Below are 18,760 nucleotides of genomic sequence, written 5' to 3' on the forward strand. Positions count from 1 at the left end.
AGTGGACAAATCTACAAACAAGCCCAACAATGATTTTTGCTTATTGCGCTTGGCAAACACCACAAATACACACTAACAGATCCACAGCCAAAATATATCATAAAATTCAAGTTAGTTCCTCAATTCTCTATTCCTCCTGTTTGACCTGTTGCCCCCACTAATAATAGGTCATTCAAAACACAGATCACCAGACTCATGAGCAGATTCTTCCCCAAGGTCATTTGGACTCTAAATCAACATACAAAATCAACATAGCTCTTGTGTAACTTTCAAAATCGTTCTTGTCAGATTTGTCATTTTGAAATACATTTTTCATTACACTACTACAATACCAAGTTTTTATTTAATTTTAACTTTGTATATACCAGCTTTGTATATACACCTATGCTTTTTACATATATTTACTCTTTGTAATATTTAGCTATTTTTTTTAATTAGTTGTGTAAAAAAATACTCCACCAACCACTTAATGCATTTTACCATTTTCAGTAACAATAAACTATTTTTTTATTACATTCTTTTATATTGTGTTCTATTCCATTCTTAAGAGGTTAAACTGACCTGAACTACATCTAGATAGACACCTGTGCTTATGCTTTAGGGAACCATACTCTACAATAAAACGGCTCTTATGATGGCTTCTGCACTTTTAAAGAATTCTATGTCACTGTCATTGAAACTGAAGAGTCACAATTGACTGTACAAGAAGATGATTTTGGTTTTTGATGCTAGTGAAATCTGCATTAAAAAGAAATGCCTGAAGGTAATGCCCAGTTAATAACGTTTCACCATAGTGACTCTTAAAAATACCAGTTTCCCCTTTTTGCTAAGGACCACTGCACTGTTGAATTTTTAAATAAATATGAGGACCCGTGTAGAAAAATTGTGGTGATATATAATAATTTATTTACCTAAAAGCTAATACTTTGTGGATGTATCATTGGGGCAACAATGCTGAGCCCACATCCATTATTACCCCACTAGATGCCAGTGTTTCTCTTTAACCATAAAAAAGGTGTCACCCTTAATTGCTTAAGTATATGTAATGCCACAGCGCTATATTTCCACTAAGTAAAAATGTAAAAAAAAAAAAAAAAAAAAAAAACACAATTAAAGGAAAAGGTGCTACAGACTCAGTTGCTTAGTATTTTTATTTCTTATTTTTATTTTTTGTAAACAGGCATTATTGGAGACAGCCAAATTTCCGGAAGAGCAACTGGTGAGAGTTAGATGGACGAGGAAGCGATATTTGTTTAGGTTTAGCTTGAAGAACGCACGTACTTTTTTTCATCACAAAGTCTGCCTCTTTATAAATAGTTAACATGCCTTTATTTTCCCAAAATCCATTTGACCAAGATGTTGGTAAGTGAATTGTTGTCTCTTTGGCCCTTTGAGTGTGTCACAGCCAGAAGCTAACGATAGGGCCAGTCACACTAGAGGCTAATGCTAGCTTAGCTCGAGTTGTTTATTCGCTAGCGCTACGTGATAAGTTACTTTAGGGCTGCCAATTTTTGTTACAACACCATATACCAGTCCTGCTAGCCTTTGCTAGTTTGTACCTGACATATCGATGTGTTGTCGACCTCTTTTATTAAGTTTCCAGTTCATTTGTTAATATCAGCGATTGCTTTGTAAGAAAAAAAACTTGGTGATTCATATAAACTCACAGGATAACCGCCATTACAAGATCAGCTGATCCCAAATCAACTCAAAATACGTTTATGGTTCTATTTTTTATCTACTTTATCACACAAATACCATTCGTTTAAATCTCCTTTATCTTTTTTCTGTTTTCGTTGAAGCGTATACTTTGTTGATGCTCGAAAACAGTGAAATCCCCATTGCGGTTCACTTGACGTCTCACTTGGGAGGATTTGGTGTTTTCCTTTGTTTTATGTAGAAACTAAATGAGGTTTACATTTTGGTGTATTGGTTAGACAAAAAAAGAAGTGGATTGAAGATGTGTCCGTGGGCTGCAATTGTTAGTGATGCCTGTTTTCAGTATTTGGAGTTGATACGTCATTGGATAGTTAAATGTGAAAATAATATAGTAATGAGTCATTAATGATTACAGTTGTTGAAACCTTTTTTCTCTCCGGCTGATGATTAATTAGAAAAGCTTGGTCAAGACTAATTAATCAATCACTCTCTGGCCTTTCGGGTTTGGTTGTTATCTGTCTGTATTCAGATGGGTGTAAAATTAAAGGAAAACTCTGAATGTTTCACCCCAGCATGGCGATAATCCTGCTGATTTAACATATTGTGGCAGTCTTCTGCTGGCATTGTTTGGGTCAGCATGTCCCTTTAGCGAGAACTGTCAGTGAAAACAAATGTAAGTTGTTCGCAATAATCGCTGATGTCCTATGACCTTCCTGTTCTGATGAATAGTCTCTTCCCACATGACAAACGGGTTATCTATAAGGTATATGAGTGAATGTGTGTGTGAATGGGTGGATGACTGGATATGTAAAGCGCTTTGGGGTCCTTAGGGACTAGTAAAGCGCTATATAAATACAGGCCATTTACCATTTACCATTTAAATAATATGGACTTCACACTCGTGAGCTCCTAACCCAGTTGAACATTTATGGAAGATTTTGGACCAGTGTGTTAAACCTCACTTTCTACCACCATTTTTTAAACATAAAATAAGGGGATATGTATGTTATTTATTTATTTATTTTTAAAGGGTGTTGTTTTCCTGTAGTTGAGGTCTAGAGTCTTGGAAAATCCATGCCAAGCCTTTCTAATGACCCAGCACCTTTCTAAGACATTTTATATCGTGTTTCCCTTTAATTTGTCAGCTATCCTATGTGTTTTCCTAGGCTTATCCTATGTAAATTTTCATAGACACTTCCTGGCTGAACAGCTTTATCTGACTGTGCAACACTATAGTCCTTGTATGACCATACAATAGAGCACTATTGCACTAGAGAGTCATGGGAGTGACACTATGAGTCGGAAACGTCATACAAGTAATTTGCTACCAGCATATTATGAAACAGTGGCAGGTCACTTTGCATGTCAGAACACCACTTAACATCAATATAGTTTATGTTGTGATTTTTCTTTTAACTCAGAAGATAATGCAGTTCAGTTGTTAATGAGGCTTTTCTTTTAGCTTGTCAGCTGCTGAACGGGTCACAGTTTAAAGTACTTAAATATTTACATGGGATTTCTAAGTGTCTTGTCACAATAGGCCGTTAGGAACAGGTTGCACAATAAAAACAGCAACATGTAGTTGGCTTATAGAACTCTTCCACTCTCATTTTGAGTTCGATAGGTGACAGTATAACATAAATTAGATGTACAATGTGCCAGTTAAGGGCTTGCGGCTCATTTTTATATTACACCATGCATTTGGCATGTCTTCCCACATTTTCTTTGGAGATAAGCAGCCACAATGCCATTGGAGTTATTTTCTCACTGGAGCATATGCACTAAATCCGCATTTTACATATTTCCAGAGAAGGCAACCAATGAAAACAACACAACAGATGACTGGGCACTTATCATGGACATCTGTGATAAGATTGGAACAACAGCCAATGGGTAAGCTTGAAAGAGCCATCTTCCGTTGAATATTAATGGCACATTTTGATTTGAGCAGCCCAGTGGCCCCAGACACTTAATTTGAAAGTGTTTCATACTTGACGACATCAGCAGTACCCCCAATCCACAGGCTGTGTTCCCTTCTGTTGCAGACCAAAGGACAGCTTAAGATCCATTATGAAGAGAGTCAACCACAAAGTGCCTCATGTGGCGATGCAGGCTCTTAATGTAAGTTTGTTGCTTTACTATTTAATTTATTGTATAAAAATGCCATTACAAATAACTGCAAATGTTTAATAAATCAATAGATTGGGTCAAACACCTCTCTAGTTTTGGGGTTAGAAGTACAGTTTACTGGCATTTGGGCTGCAAACCCATTTCCTTTAAAAGGATACAGGAAAGTAGACCCTTTCCACGCCAGTATTATTTAAATGAAATGAGGACTGTGAGACCTGTTTGTCTGAGTCATTGTGAGCTAATACTGTCACATGACCTGCTCTATTCTTAGATTTCTGTCTTTAAATTACTGAGATAATTTCAGACTGTTGTCATCAAATCCCACCTCTAAACTCACCTGCTGTTAAAATGTGCTGTAAATAATGAGTGGCTGTCTTTTTACTGCGATACTTATTTCACTGTCTTGGCTTGCAGTTGCTGGGTGCTTGTGTATCAAACTGTGGCAAAATATTCCACCTGGAAATCTGCTCAAGGGAGTTTTCCAGTGAAGTGAAGAGCATTCTTAACAAGGTATGAAAACTTACCTGGTTTGCGTTTCTTTTTCTTTTTTTCTTCCTTTTTTGGGGTGGAATCTTATCCAGAGAATTTCTTGTCCATGTAGTCCTTCAAACTCAGAGGAACTTTAAGTTTAATGTTACAGTTAAAATCTTAACCAATGCCAGACTCCATAGCTGTTTGTTTTCATGTCTTCTTTAGGCACACCCTAAGGTATGTGAAAAGCTAAAGGCTCTGATGGTTGAGTGGGCAGAGGACTTTCAGAAAGATCCACAGTTGAGCCTGATTGGGGCCACCATCAAGTCTCTGAAAGAGGAGGGTGTCAGCTTCCCATCCCCATCCTCACAGGTATATTGACATGATGATTCTGAGAAATGTAACAAAGTCATTTAGAAGTCTTATACAGTCTTTACTTTGCAGCAGCTGCAACTGAGTTTTTATTTTATAATTCTTTGTCATACTTGATGCCAGTATAACAGATAAACAAAGTGTAAGTATACTGTATTTGCAGCATAAATAAAGGCCTCTTTTTGTAAAGTATCAGATTTTACCAAAGCTGATGTTCTGTTAAACAATATTTCACATCACAATATAAACATTTTACATTGTGTTTTATAGTGACCACACAATCTACCTTCTTTTTTCTACTTGGAAATAGTTTCTTCTTTTAAGCTAGTAATATACATCCCACATCCAGTAGGGTTCACTAGCGTGCTGAGGCTGGAATTGTAGCCATGATTTGACCTCAGGCTAGTGTAGTGATTGTGAAGGTTCAGGCTGGGTGGAGTTTGTCTGTTTTGGAGAGTGTATATATGAGAGGAGCTTAGAGTGGAATTTCCTCTTCACATATTTCACATAATTCTTTGGAGGTTTATGTCATAGAGTCTGACTTGGTAATGGTAAGAGCTGCTTTCTAGTTTCTGTTCTGCTGCTTAATGTGTGTGTGTTTTTTGTTACACAACAAATCTGTATGTGCCACAGATAAAACTGGACTTTGACATCAGTTTCTCATAAAGCATCTGACATACTTGAAGACTTTAACGCTAATAAAGCTGCCACTGAGGGGATAACTATTGTAGCCTTCAGTAGAAATGTAAATGTGCAACACATCCTTTTCCGCACAATAGACAACTCAGAGCATTAAATAATAAACAACGAATGGCAGTGATGTGAGTTAGGGCTGCGCTGATTTAAGTATTTCTAATAATTTGATGGAAAAAAATTCTCGACACACATTCTTTGCTTCGATGGTTGGTTTAAGGCACGGCTCTGTGGCGCACCATTGTTACAATGGAAACGCCATAAGACTACAAGCAGACCTGCAATACAAACTTTTTTAAGGAGCAGCGTGTGAATAAAAAGTTTGATATTAAGCGCACGCACACTGATAACACAACAGCAGCAGTGATGATGAAGCTGGTGCAGTTTAATGTGGAGCCAGAGTCTGTTTACACACTGCGACGAGCACATGCAGTTGAACTGTTAACTTAGTCTGAAACATGTTTAAATTATACAGCTTGCTGAGCAGCCGTCCCATTTTACAGGGGTGAGTCTAAAGGGGGACATGAGGTGTACTAGACCATGTTTATTATTTATTAAGATTTTCATACAATTTTTGAGATTTGAAATTGAAATGATGTAAAATACTGTTGTTTTTTTTGGGGGGGGTTGCGTTAATATTTAAAAAAAAAAAAAAAATTACATCTTTTTTTCCAAGCCTATAAAAATATACATGGCCCAGTAAAACTCTGAGCCACTGATCTGAGGGTTGTTAGGTTGGACAGTGAATTATTGTTAATATTAATTAACGTCTACACCATCATAACGTCTTGTTTTCAGGAGCTCAAAAACTGTGCAACAAAGCAGAGGGCAAACATCAGAATGCTGATATGTTCACTTCTCTTCATAGAAGCCACCACATTCTCCTCTAAAGTTTGCAGTGAATGAGAGTTTGTGTCTGTAAAGACACAAACTCTCATTCACTGCAAACGTAAACAAGCAGAAACACATGTACACAAACTCATAAAGCCTTTGAGGAAGACAGAGTAAAGGTAAATGTTATGGCTTTGACTCTACTTGAGATTTAGAGATATCTTTGCATTTAGGAAAATGTTTTCTTTAAAAAATAAAATTGAGTATGACACGTAAATACAAAGGGTTTGTTTGTTTGTTTTTTGTTGTTCATCATGGATGAAACATACTGAAGTAGTTGATAGCTGCAGCCCTAATATCAGTAGTCTAAAATCCCTTCGATTTTATTTGCTTTCTCATCCTGGCTTTGTTATCACTGGCTGTGCTCCATTTGGCTCTGATGATGGTGCGCTGCATTTCCTTTTTCGGGATAGGCTGGCAAATGTGCCTCAGTGGAGAGCAGGTGGCTCATGTGGCAGCAGGTATGACATTTAATCTCTGTCAGCTAAGGGGAAAAAAGCAGCAGGCAGCGTGACTCAAGCTGTGGCAGCGTTTACCTGTTTATTTATTTACTTATTGTCAGTTTGGATTTGGCCGCACAAACTCAAGCTGTAATGAACCGGTTTTCATTTTTCCCGTTTCTATTGTTTAGCTTCTGGACATAAAATAATTAACGAGACTGCTCCTGGGAGTATTTGTGTCTAAAGGCTAGAGACACATTTCTGAACAATATGTGATACCCAGCATGAACTCCAGGTGGCACCGTGTTTTTAAAAACATTTTGGTTTTTCATTTAAAGTCTTTGTGCTTCATTCTCCCTCAGGTGCACTTATTCTGCACTCTGATCTGACCTTGTCTTTCTATACTGACCACAGGGTTCCAGCACAAAGGCCAACCCATCAACTGCAAGCAAACCAGTGGATGATGACGATCTTGCCAAAGGTAAAGTTAGTGTATTCCATTCATTTTTTTAAATCCAAAAGCTCTACACAGATTTCATAGAAAGTAATCTGATAAAAATACATGTGAAAACCTTTAAATTGATTCTCCGTGGCTGAAAATGTGATTGGAGCACCTGCCTTAGAGCCATTTGCATTTTGAAAATTAAATGAATCTGGAATGTGTGCCAAGTCTGTCTGTGCTAAATACCCTTTCTTCATGTCCACTTCTCTTGTTTATTTTCTTCAGCTATCGAGCTGTCCTTACAGGAGCAGAAGCAGCAGGCAGAGACACGCCCCATGACCATGACCTCTGACCCTCCAAACTATACTAATGGCAGTGGGGGGCAGGAGGCTCGGAAGGTGCGTGCGCTGTACGACTTTGAAGCAGCTGAAGACAACGAGCTGACCTTCAAAGCTGGAGAACTTATCCTAGTGTTGGATGACAGGTAATATTTTATAACACTTCCTGTCATGAATCAGCTCTGCTATATCCTCCCAACCAATAGATAGCACCGTTTTACCGACATTGAATGAAGATCTGGATGTGCAAAAATGAGTTTACTGCAGATGAGTTGTTTACGTAGCTAAAACTGAAAATGTTCATTATCCAGAGAAGGGGACAGGTCTGTCAGGTTAGAGGGCGCATTCAGCCATTAGCTTTGATCTATACTTTACCACTGAAAGTCCCAGAGTATGCACGACCTTTAAGATCAGACAGTCATGTTGCTATATCTTCATGGATGTTGAATATAAATACCATCCCTGCCTTGTAATTTCAGTAATAACCCAAAAATTGATGTAATGTCTAAATAAAATATAAAAATAATATATAAATGAAATGATCTGATGTCAAAAACTAACCTTTGATAAGTTATTATGACATGGTGGTAACCACTCCTCCATGCTCACTAACTGTTTTGAAACAGAAATTTAATCAGTGTGGTTCAAAGTACATGCAGTGCAATAGTAACATCTGTCAGTGATAATAATGTTACAAGGTTTGTTTGCCTGTTGGAGATTCATCCAGAAGTGTGAATATTTTTAATATGAGATATTATTTTTAGGACTTAAATGATCTGTAAATTCTGTTCTGCAAGTAAAACTAGGCAAACGTCAAAATACTTTTTCATACCAAGAGCTCTGAAAACTCACCATAACCGCCTTTTCTGGAGCTGCCAAAGACCACATCAGGGCGAGAATTTTTAGACTTCTTGTTGTAATGGTTTTGACTGGTATGAAGCTTAGCCAGACGCTAAGTATGGCTTTCTCTCAGCTGCTCTTTGACTTTGGTTTTATGTTTCCGTTTACAGTGATCCAAACTGGTGGAAAGGAGAGAACCACAGAGGAGTTGGGCTTTTCCCCTCCAACTTTGTCACAACCAATCTGAATGCAGAGCCAGAGCCAGGTTGGTAGCTCCTTAAGGACAGACTCTTGTTTGTACCTCCTGTTGAGCATATTGATTTTATTTCTAATCAAATTATTTCTAGAGCTGCTAATGTAATTGAACTTTTTCTTTCATAGTTACTTATGTTGATAACCCGGCGACTCCAGAAGAGACAAGCCTGGAAACCAAAATAGAGCCTGAGCCCGTCTTCATTGACGAGGTAGCACATTTCCTCAGCGATTCTTCATTTGCAAATCCATCTCTCAGTTATTTTACCAACACGTATCCGCTCACGTCTTTCTGCAGACAAAGATGGACCGAACGCTGGCACTGCTGCAGAATACAGATCCTGCAGATTCCACTCCTGACTCCCTAGAGCTGATCCAGCTGGAGGGTAAAAACTTTAATGCCACTCTAAATCTAGTCAAACTGTCGCTGTCAGCTGCAGTCAGTGTGAGCCGTGCTTTTGCTTTCTAACCTCATTTCTCCTTTTCTCTCCGTGGATGTAAACAGGTGCATGTGCACAGATGAACCCACTGATTGATGAGAAGCTGCAGGAGATTGACAGGTAATGTGTTAATTATATAACATTTCTCTATTATTAATCAGATTGATCATAATCACGATATGCATAGCAAATGCAAAAGGTTCTTCATCCAGTACTTGGGACTAATGTTTGTTTGTGTGTGTTGCAGGAATCACTCAGAGTTATCAGAGTTGAATGTGAAGGTTTTGGAGGCACTGGAGCTTTACAACAAGCTCATGAATGAGGCTCCATACTACTCGGCCTACTCCAAGATGCAGTCACAGTATCCTCCAGCCAGCTCTGCTGTGGGCATGCAGGTCAGAATAGTCTTACGTGGCTCTGATTGCTAAGAGTGACTCTCAGTCGTAAATGACGTCGAAGCTGAAACCTTGTATACATCCGTGATGTTTAGATAGCAAGCCGAATAGAAAAAATAAACAATGGCTGTTGGCAAAATATTGTTTGTGTATGTAAACATATGGAGAATCAGCAGGACGCAGAGCTCAATCATACATGTTTTAAGGATGTCTCTAACATGTCTCATTCACACATGTTTTGCCTCTAAACTAGTTACTAATCTTAGACTAGTCCTGATGGCTTGATATTCAGTCAGCATTTTTTTTTTTTTTTTTTTCTTCCCTGGAGAGCGTCACAGGCCGCCGGAGCTTTCTCAGCAGATGCTGTTTTCTTGGTGGTGATTAATGTCACAGTCTTTCCCTGGAGATTTAGAAAACTGTCCACTTCGCATAGCAGGCAAACACCAGAGCTCCTTGCAACTTATTATTTTCCTTTTTCCAACTGTCAGGATTTTATTGCACCTGCAGTAACGGGGACTTGGTTAAAAACAAAAATTTAAAATGACAAAAAATTCTGAAACTGTTAATAATTTAAAACGAGTGTTTTATCAGCATCATTTCTGTATGCTGAATAAAGACTGAACACAGCAGGTCTTCTGTCTGAAGATTATGTAAACTCAACTCTGTTTTCCAATATTATTTAATTTGTAATTGTATAACTGTTTTTTATATTATTGGTATTTGTTCTTTGAATATCTCTGTTGGTGCACGTTTCTCTAGAGGCTGGCTATTTGTGTAACATAGCTCACCAAATCTCATTATTTGGGGCAGCTGCTGGTGACCTGCTACTGACTGAGGATGTTTGTAGCATCTCAGACAATGAAGGTTGTAGTTTCTGGATGTAGCAGTCTCCAACTAGAGCTTAAAGGGTGGTGAAACTAAAAATAGCTTCATTATATGTCTTGAATAAATTCAAAAGATAAGGAAATTGTCATCATAGAGATTTGGATTATACAATTCTTGCGCAGTTCTCTTCATTTGTAATTTGTTTGCATTAATTTCAAGTAGCTTATACAGATTTCTAGGTACAGATGTCCCATAATCACACTGCTATAGGTTTTGGTTGGAGCAAAAACAACACAGCATCAGTTTATATAACATGAAGGATTTTCTTTTTCTTTTGGGGGGGTGGTTAGTGGTCTGAAAGATCTAAATGACTACAAGTTGACTTAAACAGGGCTAGTCGAGGACTAACTCATGCCAATTTTTCAGCTGTCTGTTTAAACAAAATGCAACCAGAGCAATAGGAATGTGTTACAAGACTGCTTTATACCCATCACACTAACACTACTAACTCTACAGTAAGCATATTGCGAGAACTAGCTGTTTATTTAAAAAAATAAGCTACCCATATTAACCACGTGTTATACTAAATAGGCAAAGGGAGAACTGTTAGCACTGTGACAGTCAGGAGGTGGCCAGTTCAAATGAGTTACCAACACAAGATAAAACTGGAAAATCTAATTTACATGTAGATATGAATACATTGTGAGCAACCCTTCTCCTAATTTACCTTCCTCATGTCTGGTGGCTTAGATTTGGATGTTACAATTTATAAACTGTTAAATATTCACTAATAAATACTACAAACCGCAGTATCGTAGCGTGCCGGCAGCTGCAGCATAGGTGTAGTAACAGGTCAGTATAAACGCCAAAACAAACCAAGCAGCACCTGCTGGGAGTGGTCAACCAGTTTTTCTGGCTCTGTTCTATATTTACTGGGAAATAAGTTCACTGCCAAACTCTGTTACATCCTTTCAGTGCATTCACTTATCAGCACGCTCCTCTCCTGCTCTTCTCAGGGCTACCTTGGACCAGCGGCACCCCCTTATCTTCCCCCATCCATGCCTCAGATCCCCTCTGCACAGCCCTACAATCTGCCCAGCGACCAGCCTGGACCTCTACACTCACTACCGCCAAATGTCTCAGCTCCACCCAACACCTTACCCAACAGCCAAACTGCTCAGCCGCCCTACATGAGGTAAGAATAACACCTCCACCCTTTTAACGAGGACGTTGAAAGTCAGATTTTTAATCACTTGATGTGTCTCCAAATCACCAAAAACATTTTAATTTGTACATCATAATGAACAGTGTAATTGTCACTGACATAGCCGTCACATCACAAGGGAAAATAACAAAAACTTGTGATACGCTTTTCTTCTCTCATAAATATACAGTGGTGTGAAGAAGCGTTTGCCCTCTTCCTGATTTCCTTTCTCTTGTATGTTTGTCACACTTAAATGTTTCAGATCATCAAACAAATTTACATTTAAACAAAGATAACATAAGTAAACACAATGGAGTTTCTAAATGATGGTGTTTATTATTAAGGGGGAAAAAAAACAAAGTTATGATGACCCTGTGTGAAAAAGTGATTGCCCCCCTAATCCTAATAACGGGTTGGGCCACCATTAGCGGTTTTACAGCCCCATGGAGAAATTTTATCCCATTCATCTTTGCGGAATTGTTGTAATTCAGCATGAACCACGTTTTTGAGGTCATGCCACAGCATCTCAATCAGATTCAGGTGAGGACTTAAATCCTGACCTAAATCCAAGTCTTCATTTTGTTTTCGTAATCCATGCAGAGGTGGGCTTGCTGGTTTGTTTTGGGTCATTGTCCTGCTGCAGAACCCAAGTGAGCTTCAGCCTGAGATCACAAACAGATGGCTGAACATTCTCTTCAGGGTGTTTTCTAGTTTTCCAGGTCCTGAGGCACTAAACAGCCCCAGACCATGACACTACCACCTCCATATTTTACTGTATGATGTTCCTTTTCTGAAATGCTGTATTACTTTCACGCCAGATGTAACGGGACACACACCTTCCAAAAAGTTCATCTTTTGTCTCGCCAGTCAACGGAGTATTTTATTAGAAGTCTTTGGGGATCATCAAAATCCCCAAGTCTTTATCTTTTCTGTCAAACCTGAGACGAGCCTTTAGGTTCCTTTGGCTCAGCAGTGGTTTGCAGGCCATTTTTGCCCAGTCTCTTTATTATGGTGGAGTCATGAACTTGCAGGCATGCAGTTCTTTGGATGTTGTTCAGGGGTCTGCTGTGATCTCTTGGCTGAGTCGTCACTGCGCTCTTGGGGTAATTTTGGTCAGCCGGTACCTCCTGGGAAGTTTCACCGCTGTTCCATGTTTTTGCAATTTGTGGATAATGACTCTCACTGTGGTTTGCTGGAGTCCCACAGCTTTAGAAATGTCTCTGTAACCTTTTGTAGACTGAGATTATGTTGTTCTTATTGGATCGTGGCATGATGTCTAGCTTTTGAGGATCTTTTGGTCTACTCCGCTTTGATCGGGCAGGTCCTATTTAAGTGATTTCTTCATTGAGGAAAGGTGTAGCAGCAATCAGGCCTGGGTGTTCATAAACACTTTAATTTAGAAACTGCATTTTGTGTTTACTTGTGTTATCTTTATCTAATATTTAAATTTGTTTGATGATCTGAAACATTTAAGTGTGACAAATACACACAAAAAAAAAACAGGAAATCAGGAAGAGGAAAAACACTTTTTCACACCAATGTGTTACTATGGAAACACTCTTTTAGAAAACCGAATTTGATCACTACTAACAAAATCATATTACCTACCAATCATATTTCTCTAGAGGATGTATTGAAATGATAGATTCATGAATTTGTTGACCTAAATGTCACTTGTGGATTTATTTCACAGCAGTGGTTTGAACGCTCCGTACATGAGCCAAGCCACAGGAGCTCCTTACCCACCTCAGGCAGGCATGACCATGGATATGTCAGCCTACCACAACTCCAGCATGCCTCCTGTGTCCTATCCTGTAGCAGCTCCCCCTCACCAGGCTCCTCAGCAGCAGCAGCAGCAGGCAGCATATTATCAGCAGCCTCTTCTGTAAAACTAACACAGGGCAGACCTGAGAAGATGCACCCTTCAGATATTTCAGTTGCTAGTTGTGTGTTCATTTGGTTTACCTAGCACGCATGTGTGTGTCAGGTTATTGCTTTAGGAAAATTCCTTTGGCTTTTTGTTTTTGTTTTTTGTTTTGTTTAGTTTTTTTGTGCCTGTCAAGCCGAACAGGACACCCCCTGGAAAGCTGAAATAACTGATGCGTGTATGTAACGCAGGTCTGCTATGCATCCAAGTCAAAACTCGGCTACTGTATGTGAGGCTTAACACGGCACCGAGAGTTTTCTTAGTCTCCTCGTTTATCATGGGTGACTCAAAGCAATGCTGGTTTTCTCAAACATCATCAGTCGGCACGAAGAAGAGTTGGTTTTGCTGTACAGGACCATGCAACAAGCCGTCATTGTCTAATTTGTTTAGGAAATTAGCATATTACAAATAATACATCAACACCATGCTGTTTCGGAATTGAACTGCGAGTCTTCTTATTGGTTAAAGAGGATTAGTCCACACTAGCCTAGATGAGATAAAATGTTATTTTCTTCTTTGTTTATGATCTGTTCACACAACCTTGTCTGCAGACGCAGCATTTTGGCAGCCCTTAAAGCCTAATACATCGACGGTGCGATAACGTGCTCAAGTTGGAATAAAATCGAGTAAAGTATTCCTTGTAGCTCTGAGAGTGAAATGCAAGCAGCGTCCAAGTCTTGTGCACAAGTGTGGCTATCAAAATCTCTTTCCTGAGAGGGATCGCTGAGAAAGCCAGCAAAAAAATTAAACAGCCTGCAAGCATGTAGAGTAAATGTGAATAAAAACACAATCATATGTTGTAATGTAGGCAAGGAAAATGGAACAGTTACTGGTTTGTTTGTTTTTCTTGTTTAAGTTTATCCTGATCATCATCTTGATTGCAACACTCAGCTGATGTAGTTTATTCATCTGCAAAGACTGAATTCGTGAGTTCCAGCTCAGGTGCTCTCTTCAGCACAAACATGTGCAGGTACTTAAAAGGCCAGATCTCCCATTTCACTGTTCTCATCACCAGCCACCAACGCTGTAGCTGATCAGTGTCTCTAACAGAATTTAGAAGTGCAAACTCTATTTCTCAATTGTCAGATGTTAACATTGTAAATAATTCAGAAATGACGTTCCCATAGACTCTTTGCCTTGTGCATTCTATGATTACATTTGACATATTTAATTATGTGTATGTGTGTGTGCACATTTGTTTTTTTTCTCCATGTTTGTGTGTGTTTGAATACTTTCCCAAGAAGAGGTTCGTTGTCAATGTAAAGCGACACTGATTTTCAAAGGTTTGAGTGAATGGATAATAGATAAACGTCTGAATGGGTTTGGTAGTCTGGTAAAATGCTGCATCTCTTCATGGTTCTAACATCATTCTGTCTCTTCTATGTTTTATGCAAATCCACAGCACATTCTTTAATGTGTATGTACTAAAACGTCATAATTGTCATCAGCATTGCCTGTACTTTGATATATATATATATATATATATATATATATATATATATATATATATATATATATATATATATATATATATATATATATATATATATATATATATATATATATATATATATATATATATCTCAATGTGTGGAGACATGAAAAAAGTGGGTAATTATTTTTACTGGGCTTCTGCTTTTATTTTTATTTTCTTGGCAAAATGTAAACAACAACATTTTTTTAAATACACAAAAAAATCTTTAGTCAAACTGAAGAAATAGATGTTTTTCCCTCCACTTAAATTAAGAGCTCTCATACAGTCTTTTGGGCTGCTGCAGTAACTCCACACTTCTAACTTTAGCCAGAACTCAATTTCTGTTAAGCACCTCTAATGTTAAAGGCAGTGTATATTAGATGTAAAATATCTGGATTTGTCAGTGACTTTGGCATTGCACCTTAGCTTTGTAAACATTTTATTTTACCACTGAATGCCTTGTTCTTCTGTAGAAATCAAACACAACGTTGGGAAGCGACTTCTGTCTCTGAATCCTCTGGACGTGTATAATTGTTTATATTTGAAATATCCCAGGAAACGTTGTGTCATCCAGGATTTTAAAACTGCTTTTGTAACAGAGCAAACTGTATAATATTCTTCAATAAATATACTTTGAAATAAGAGAAACGGCGTGTGTGGAAGTTGATTTTGTTCTTTTAGCGCCGATTCCTCTGAAGCTGTTGAAGTAATTACATTTGTACAATTAAGAGAAGGGTGATTAAAATAGAAACTGTCCACCTACAGTAATTAGCCTCTGCTATTCCCTGCACACATCCTCATCTGCATGACACGTACAATCCAATAATATGCTCTACCCAGAAGACATGATTTATTAATTGCACTTGGCCTTTTTATAGCTTCTTTTTTTCTTTCTATTGGATACACTGGAGGTTATGTGAATGCTAGAGATGGTTATGGGTAGCAAAGTGCAGGTAAAACTGTTCTTCAGTTGCAAAGTCAGATTCTTGCCTGCTCTTCCAGGATACGTGGGAGTGTGAATAAATGTTTTCGAGATTGTCTGAAAACAGCACAGCTGGTGCCTTGGTCTGCTGAGGATGGTTGAGAAGATTCCCTCATCTGTTGTTTGTCCTCGTGAGATATTTTTGAGTTGAAAATTGGCCTGTTTTTAAGTGAAGAATGCGGCACGAAACTGGTGGAAAGTGATTACGTAGGGCTGCAAATGTGTTTATTGGAATATTTTAGTTTAGCATATAATTTTACCTGTTTACAGTTACCACTTCTTATGAAAACATTTGGAGAAAACACACTTGAATATTCATGACTGAGTCATTCTAGCAGTGTGCCATAATAAACGGTAAATAAGAATAAATAATAAGTAGGACCGTGGTCGATCTTTATGGAGGTTACTGTGGTTTTATATACCTTATGAGGGTGCTCTATCAGTACTTTACTGCAGCCACCTTCATTTTGTTGCTTGTCTGTGGGTCAGATAGATCACAAAAATGACCATTTGTAAAACGCAAGCTTCTGAAAAGTTGATAAAGAACCTGGCATCAAAGTATGGACCAATCTGAGAAATCAGAGTGAAATTAAATCTGTAGAGCAGTGGTGTGAAACATAAGGCCTAGGGACCAGGATCGGTCAGCAAAGATTCAAATCCGGCCCACTGAACAGCTTTGAAATAATGTGAAGGAGGGCATAGATTTTGGACTTGCAAGAGAGTCTGAACAGTAATTTACGGCCAGGGGCGGATCTTGAGAAATTTTGTTAGGGTGGCATGAGGGTGGCAAAGAAATCAAATGGGGTGGCTAAATCGAACCCCCCCCCCCCCCCCCCCCCAAAAAAAAAAAAAACCCCACTCATGCAGGTGGTTACATATGGTTAAAATGATTCAAATGCAGTAAGTATACAAGTTTTTCATATAAATAAAGTCTATAACTTAATTATTGGCTGTTGCCCACATAATTACACACTTTAGTTACATAAAACATGTGAGTTTTGACCTTATGTACTGTATAGCCTGTATGATAAATAAATATGTAGCCAATAAGTATAAAATCCAGAAAGTTACACAACATGAGGTGCTTCATTTACAAACACAAGTCTAACTTAAGTTTCACTGTTTTTTTGTTATAAAACAATCACATTGTTACAGCTTAAATCACACAAAATGTCAGAAATCTGCACTGTCATGAACAAAAATGTAAACCTAATTTTTCATGATTTGTTGGATTAACCCACTGAGGTCTAAAATACAACCGGCCATTTTTGACTCCTTTTGAGTTTACGTTTGTATTTCACCCTCAGATTGTTTAATTTTATTTTTTCTTTTCAGAACTCTTTTCAACTGAATTTATTTATTTATTTATTTTACTTTCTTTTTATTGTTTTTCTTTAAACATTATACATGGGGTAGGGGGGGTAACAACAAAACAACAACAACAAAAAGATAAATACAACAGGTAGGATAACAAAAAAACATGTTGGATCTCCTTGTTTCTACAGTTTGATCATTTCTCATTATCAATGTGTTGGTCTTTAACCTGTTGGGTTTATGTACTCAGTCCATTTCTCCCACTTTTTATGGTATTGATCTTCCTGAGTTCTTATTCTGTAGGTCAATTGTTCCATAGTTTGTATTTCATCTATAATTTTGATCCATTCGTCCTGTGATGGTGGGTCTATCTTGTTCCATTTTCTTGTAATTGCCTTTTTACAGGCAAAAAACAACTAAATTCAGCTCAACTGAATGTAGTTGTTTTGACTGACATACTGCATTAGTATTACTGATCTGAAATCACACAAAGAACTTAAGCTCCTAGTAGTATTTTTTACTGTAAAAAAAAACAAAACACAGACATGTTGAGTAAATTTTTATAACTTGAAATGCAAATATAAATTGTACATTTTGTAAACATATACAACTATTTATCTAAAAATGCAGCCAATACACCTGCCGTTTTTTTCATTTTGTACAACCATTTAAAAATATTACTGAAACTAAAATGAGAGAACAATCAGGTGTCGCAATAAGATGCCCCACAAATGATGTGTGTCAGTAAAAAAAAAAAAAGTTTGTCCACCAAAAGACAGAAGAGCACAGGGATAAACCTGCAGGCCTGACAACAGGGCCCTGTTTCAGGAAGCCGGTTTAGTGGAAAAACTGAGTAAGTATACCCTGAGTTAACGAAAACTCTGGGTTTTCGGTTTCACAAAGCGAGTTCAGCTGAAGCCTCAGTGAGTCACTATGACGACACACGCCGTGAAGCTAACCTGCCCCCTAGCAGGTTTACTACAACTAACCCTGACTGTCCCCGCCTCTTTGTCGGAAACCTGACAGCAGGAAGTGTCAGACATGGCGTGTCCCTTCCTTGAAGAGCCAGTAGATCTTGAAGCCCAAATTCTCCGCAGAGCTCTCCGCCGGGAGAGAGTGATCAGAGCGCGTATGGACATCTTATCATTACCTGATGATTTCCTGTGCGAACGTTACCGTGTCTCAGCACAATCAATAAGTTATTTGGATAACATCCTCAGGCCATATATTGCGCATGTGACACATCGCGGACATGCGCTCAGTCCATTACATATTCTTTGTACCGCACTCCGTTTCTTTGCAAACGGGAGCTTTCTGTACAATATCGGTGACGCTGAGCACGTTTCCAAGGCTACCGTCTGTCGGGCAGTCAGGAATGTTACAGTAGCACTGAAACGTCTCGTGTACTCGTTTGTGGTGTTCCCCGGTCATAGACCCACAAGATTCATCAAAGAGGGATTCCACAAAATTGCAGGTATCAGGATGAACGAAACTCAATGCATGATGTGGTGATACGTGAACTACCACTCAAATGGTACATAAATTTCCAGGGTTCCCAGGCGTGATTGGCTGTATAGATGGCACCCACATCCCAATCATTGCACCCTCAGCAAATGAAGGAGACTATGTGAACAGGAAGTCCGTCCACAGCATCAATGTACAGGTACATAA

At 38.4% G+C, this 18,760-nt stretch overlaps 1 protein-coding gene across 2 annotated transcripts; it reads left to right on the top strand.

Moving 5' to 3' along the window:
- Positions 1–1,201: 1,201 nt before the first annotated feature.
- On the top strand, positions 1,202–14,805 carry stam2 (signal transducing adaptor molecule (SH3 domain and ITAM motif) 2). Of its 2 annotated transcripts, none has more exons than XM_085249680.1 (14): positions 1,202–1,362; positions 3,468–3,552; positions 3,705–3,780; positions 4,204–4,299; positions 4,486–4,632; positions 7,071–7,137; positions 7,384–7,582; positions 8,447–8,541; positions 8,658–8,740; positions 8,827–8,914; positions 9,034–9,088; positions 9,216–9,363; positions 11,205–11,383; positions 13,086–14,805. In XM_085249680.1, the coding sequence occupies exons 1-14, from the start codon at positions 1,323–1,325 to the stop codon at positions 13,279–13,281; spliced, it is 1,554 nt and encodes a 517-aa protein (XP_085105806.1). In that variant the 5' UTR covers positions 1,202–1,322; the 3' UTR covers positions 13,282–14,805. The 2 variants fall into 2 exon arrangements, with proteins under 2 accessions (XP_085105806.1, XP_085105807.1); XM_085249681.1 differs by having other exon boundaries at positions 13,089–14,805.
- Positions 14,806–18,760: the final 3,955 nt, after the last annotated feature.

Source organism: Mchenga conophoros, linkage group LG16 (assembly GCF_057382185.1).
Source record: "Mchenga conophoros isolate Kocher_MC1m ecotype Shallow Benthic linkage group LG16, M_conophoros_male_GT1.1, whole genome shotgun sequence".
NCBI lineage: Eukaryota > Metazoa > Chordata > Actinopteri > Cichliformes > Cichlidae > Mchenga > Mchenga conophoros.

Bases quoted from the DNA above. Each gene is read 5' to 3' on its own strand.
- stam2 (XM_085249680.1), top strand. From the start codon at position 1,323: ATGCCTTTATTTTCCCAAAATCCATTTGACCAAGATGTTG. The intron at 3,553-3,704 runs GTAAGCTTGAAA...CTTCTGTTGCAG, and splicing joins ATTGGAACAACAGCCAATGG to ACCAAAGGACAGCTTAAGAT. The intron at 9,089-9,215 runs GTAATGTGTTAA...TGTGTGTTGCAG, and splicing joins AAGCTGCAGGAGATTGACAG to GAATCACTCAGAGTTATCAG.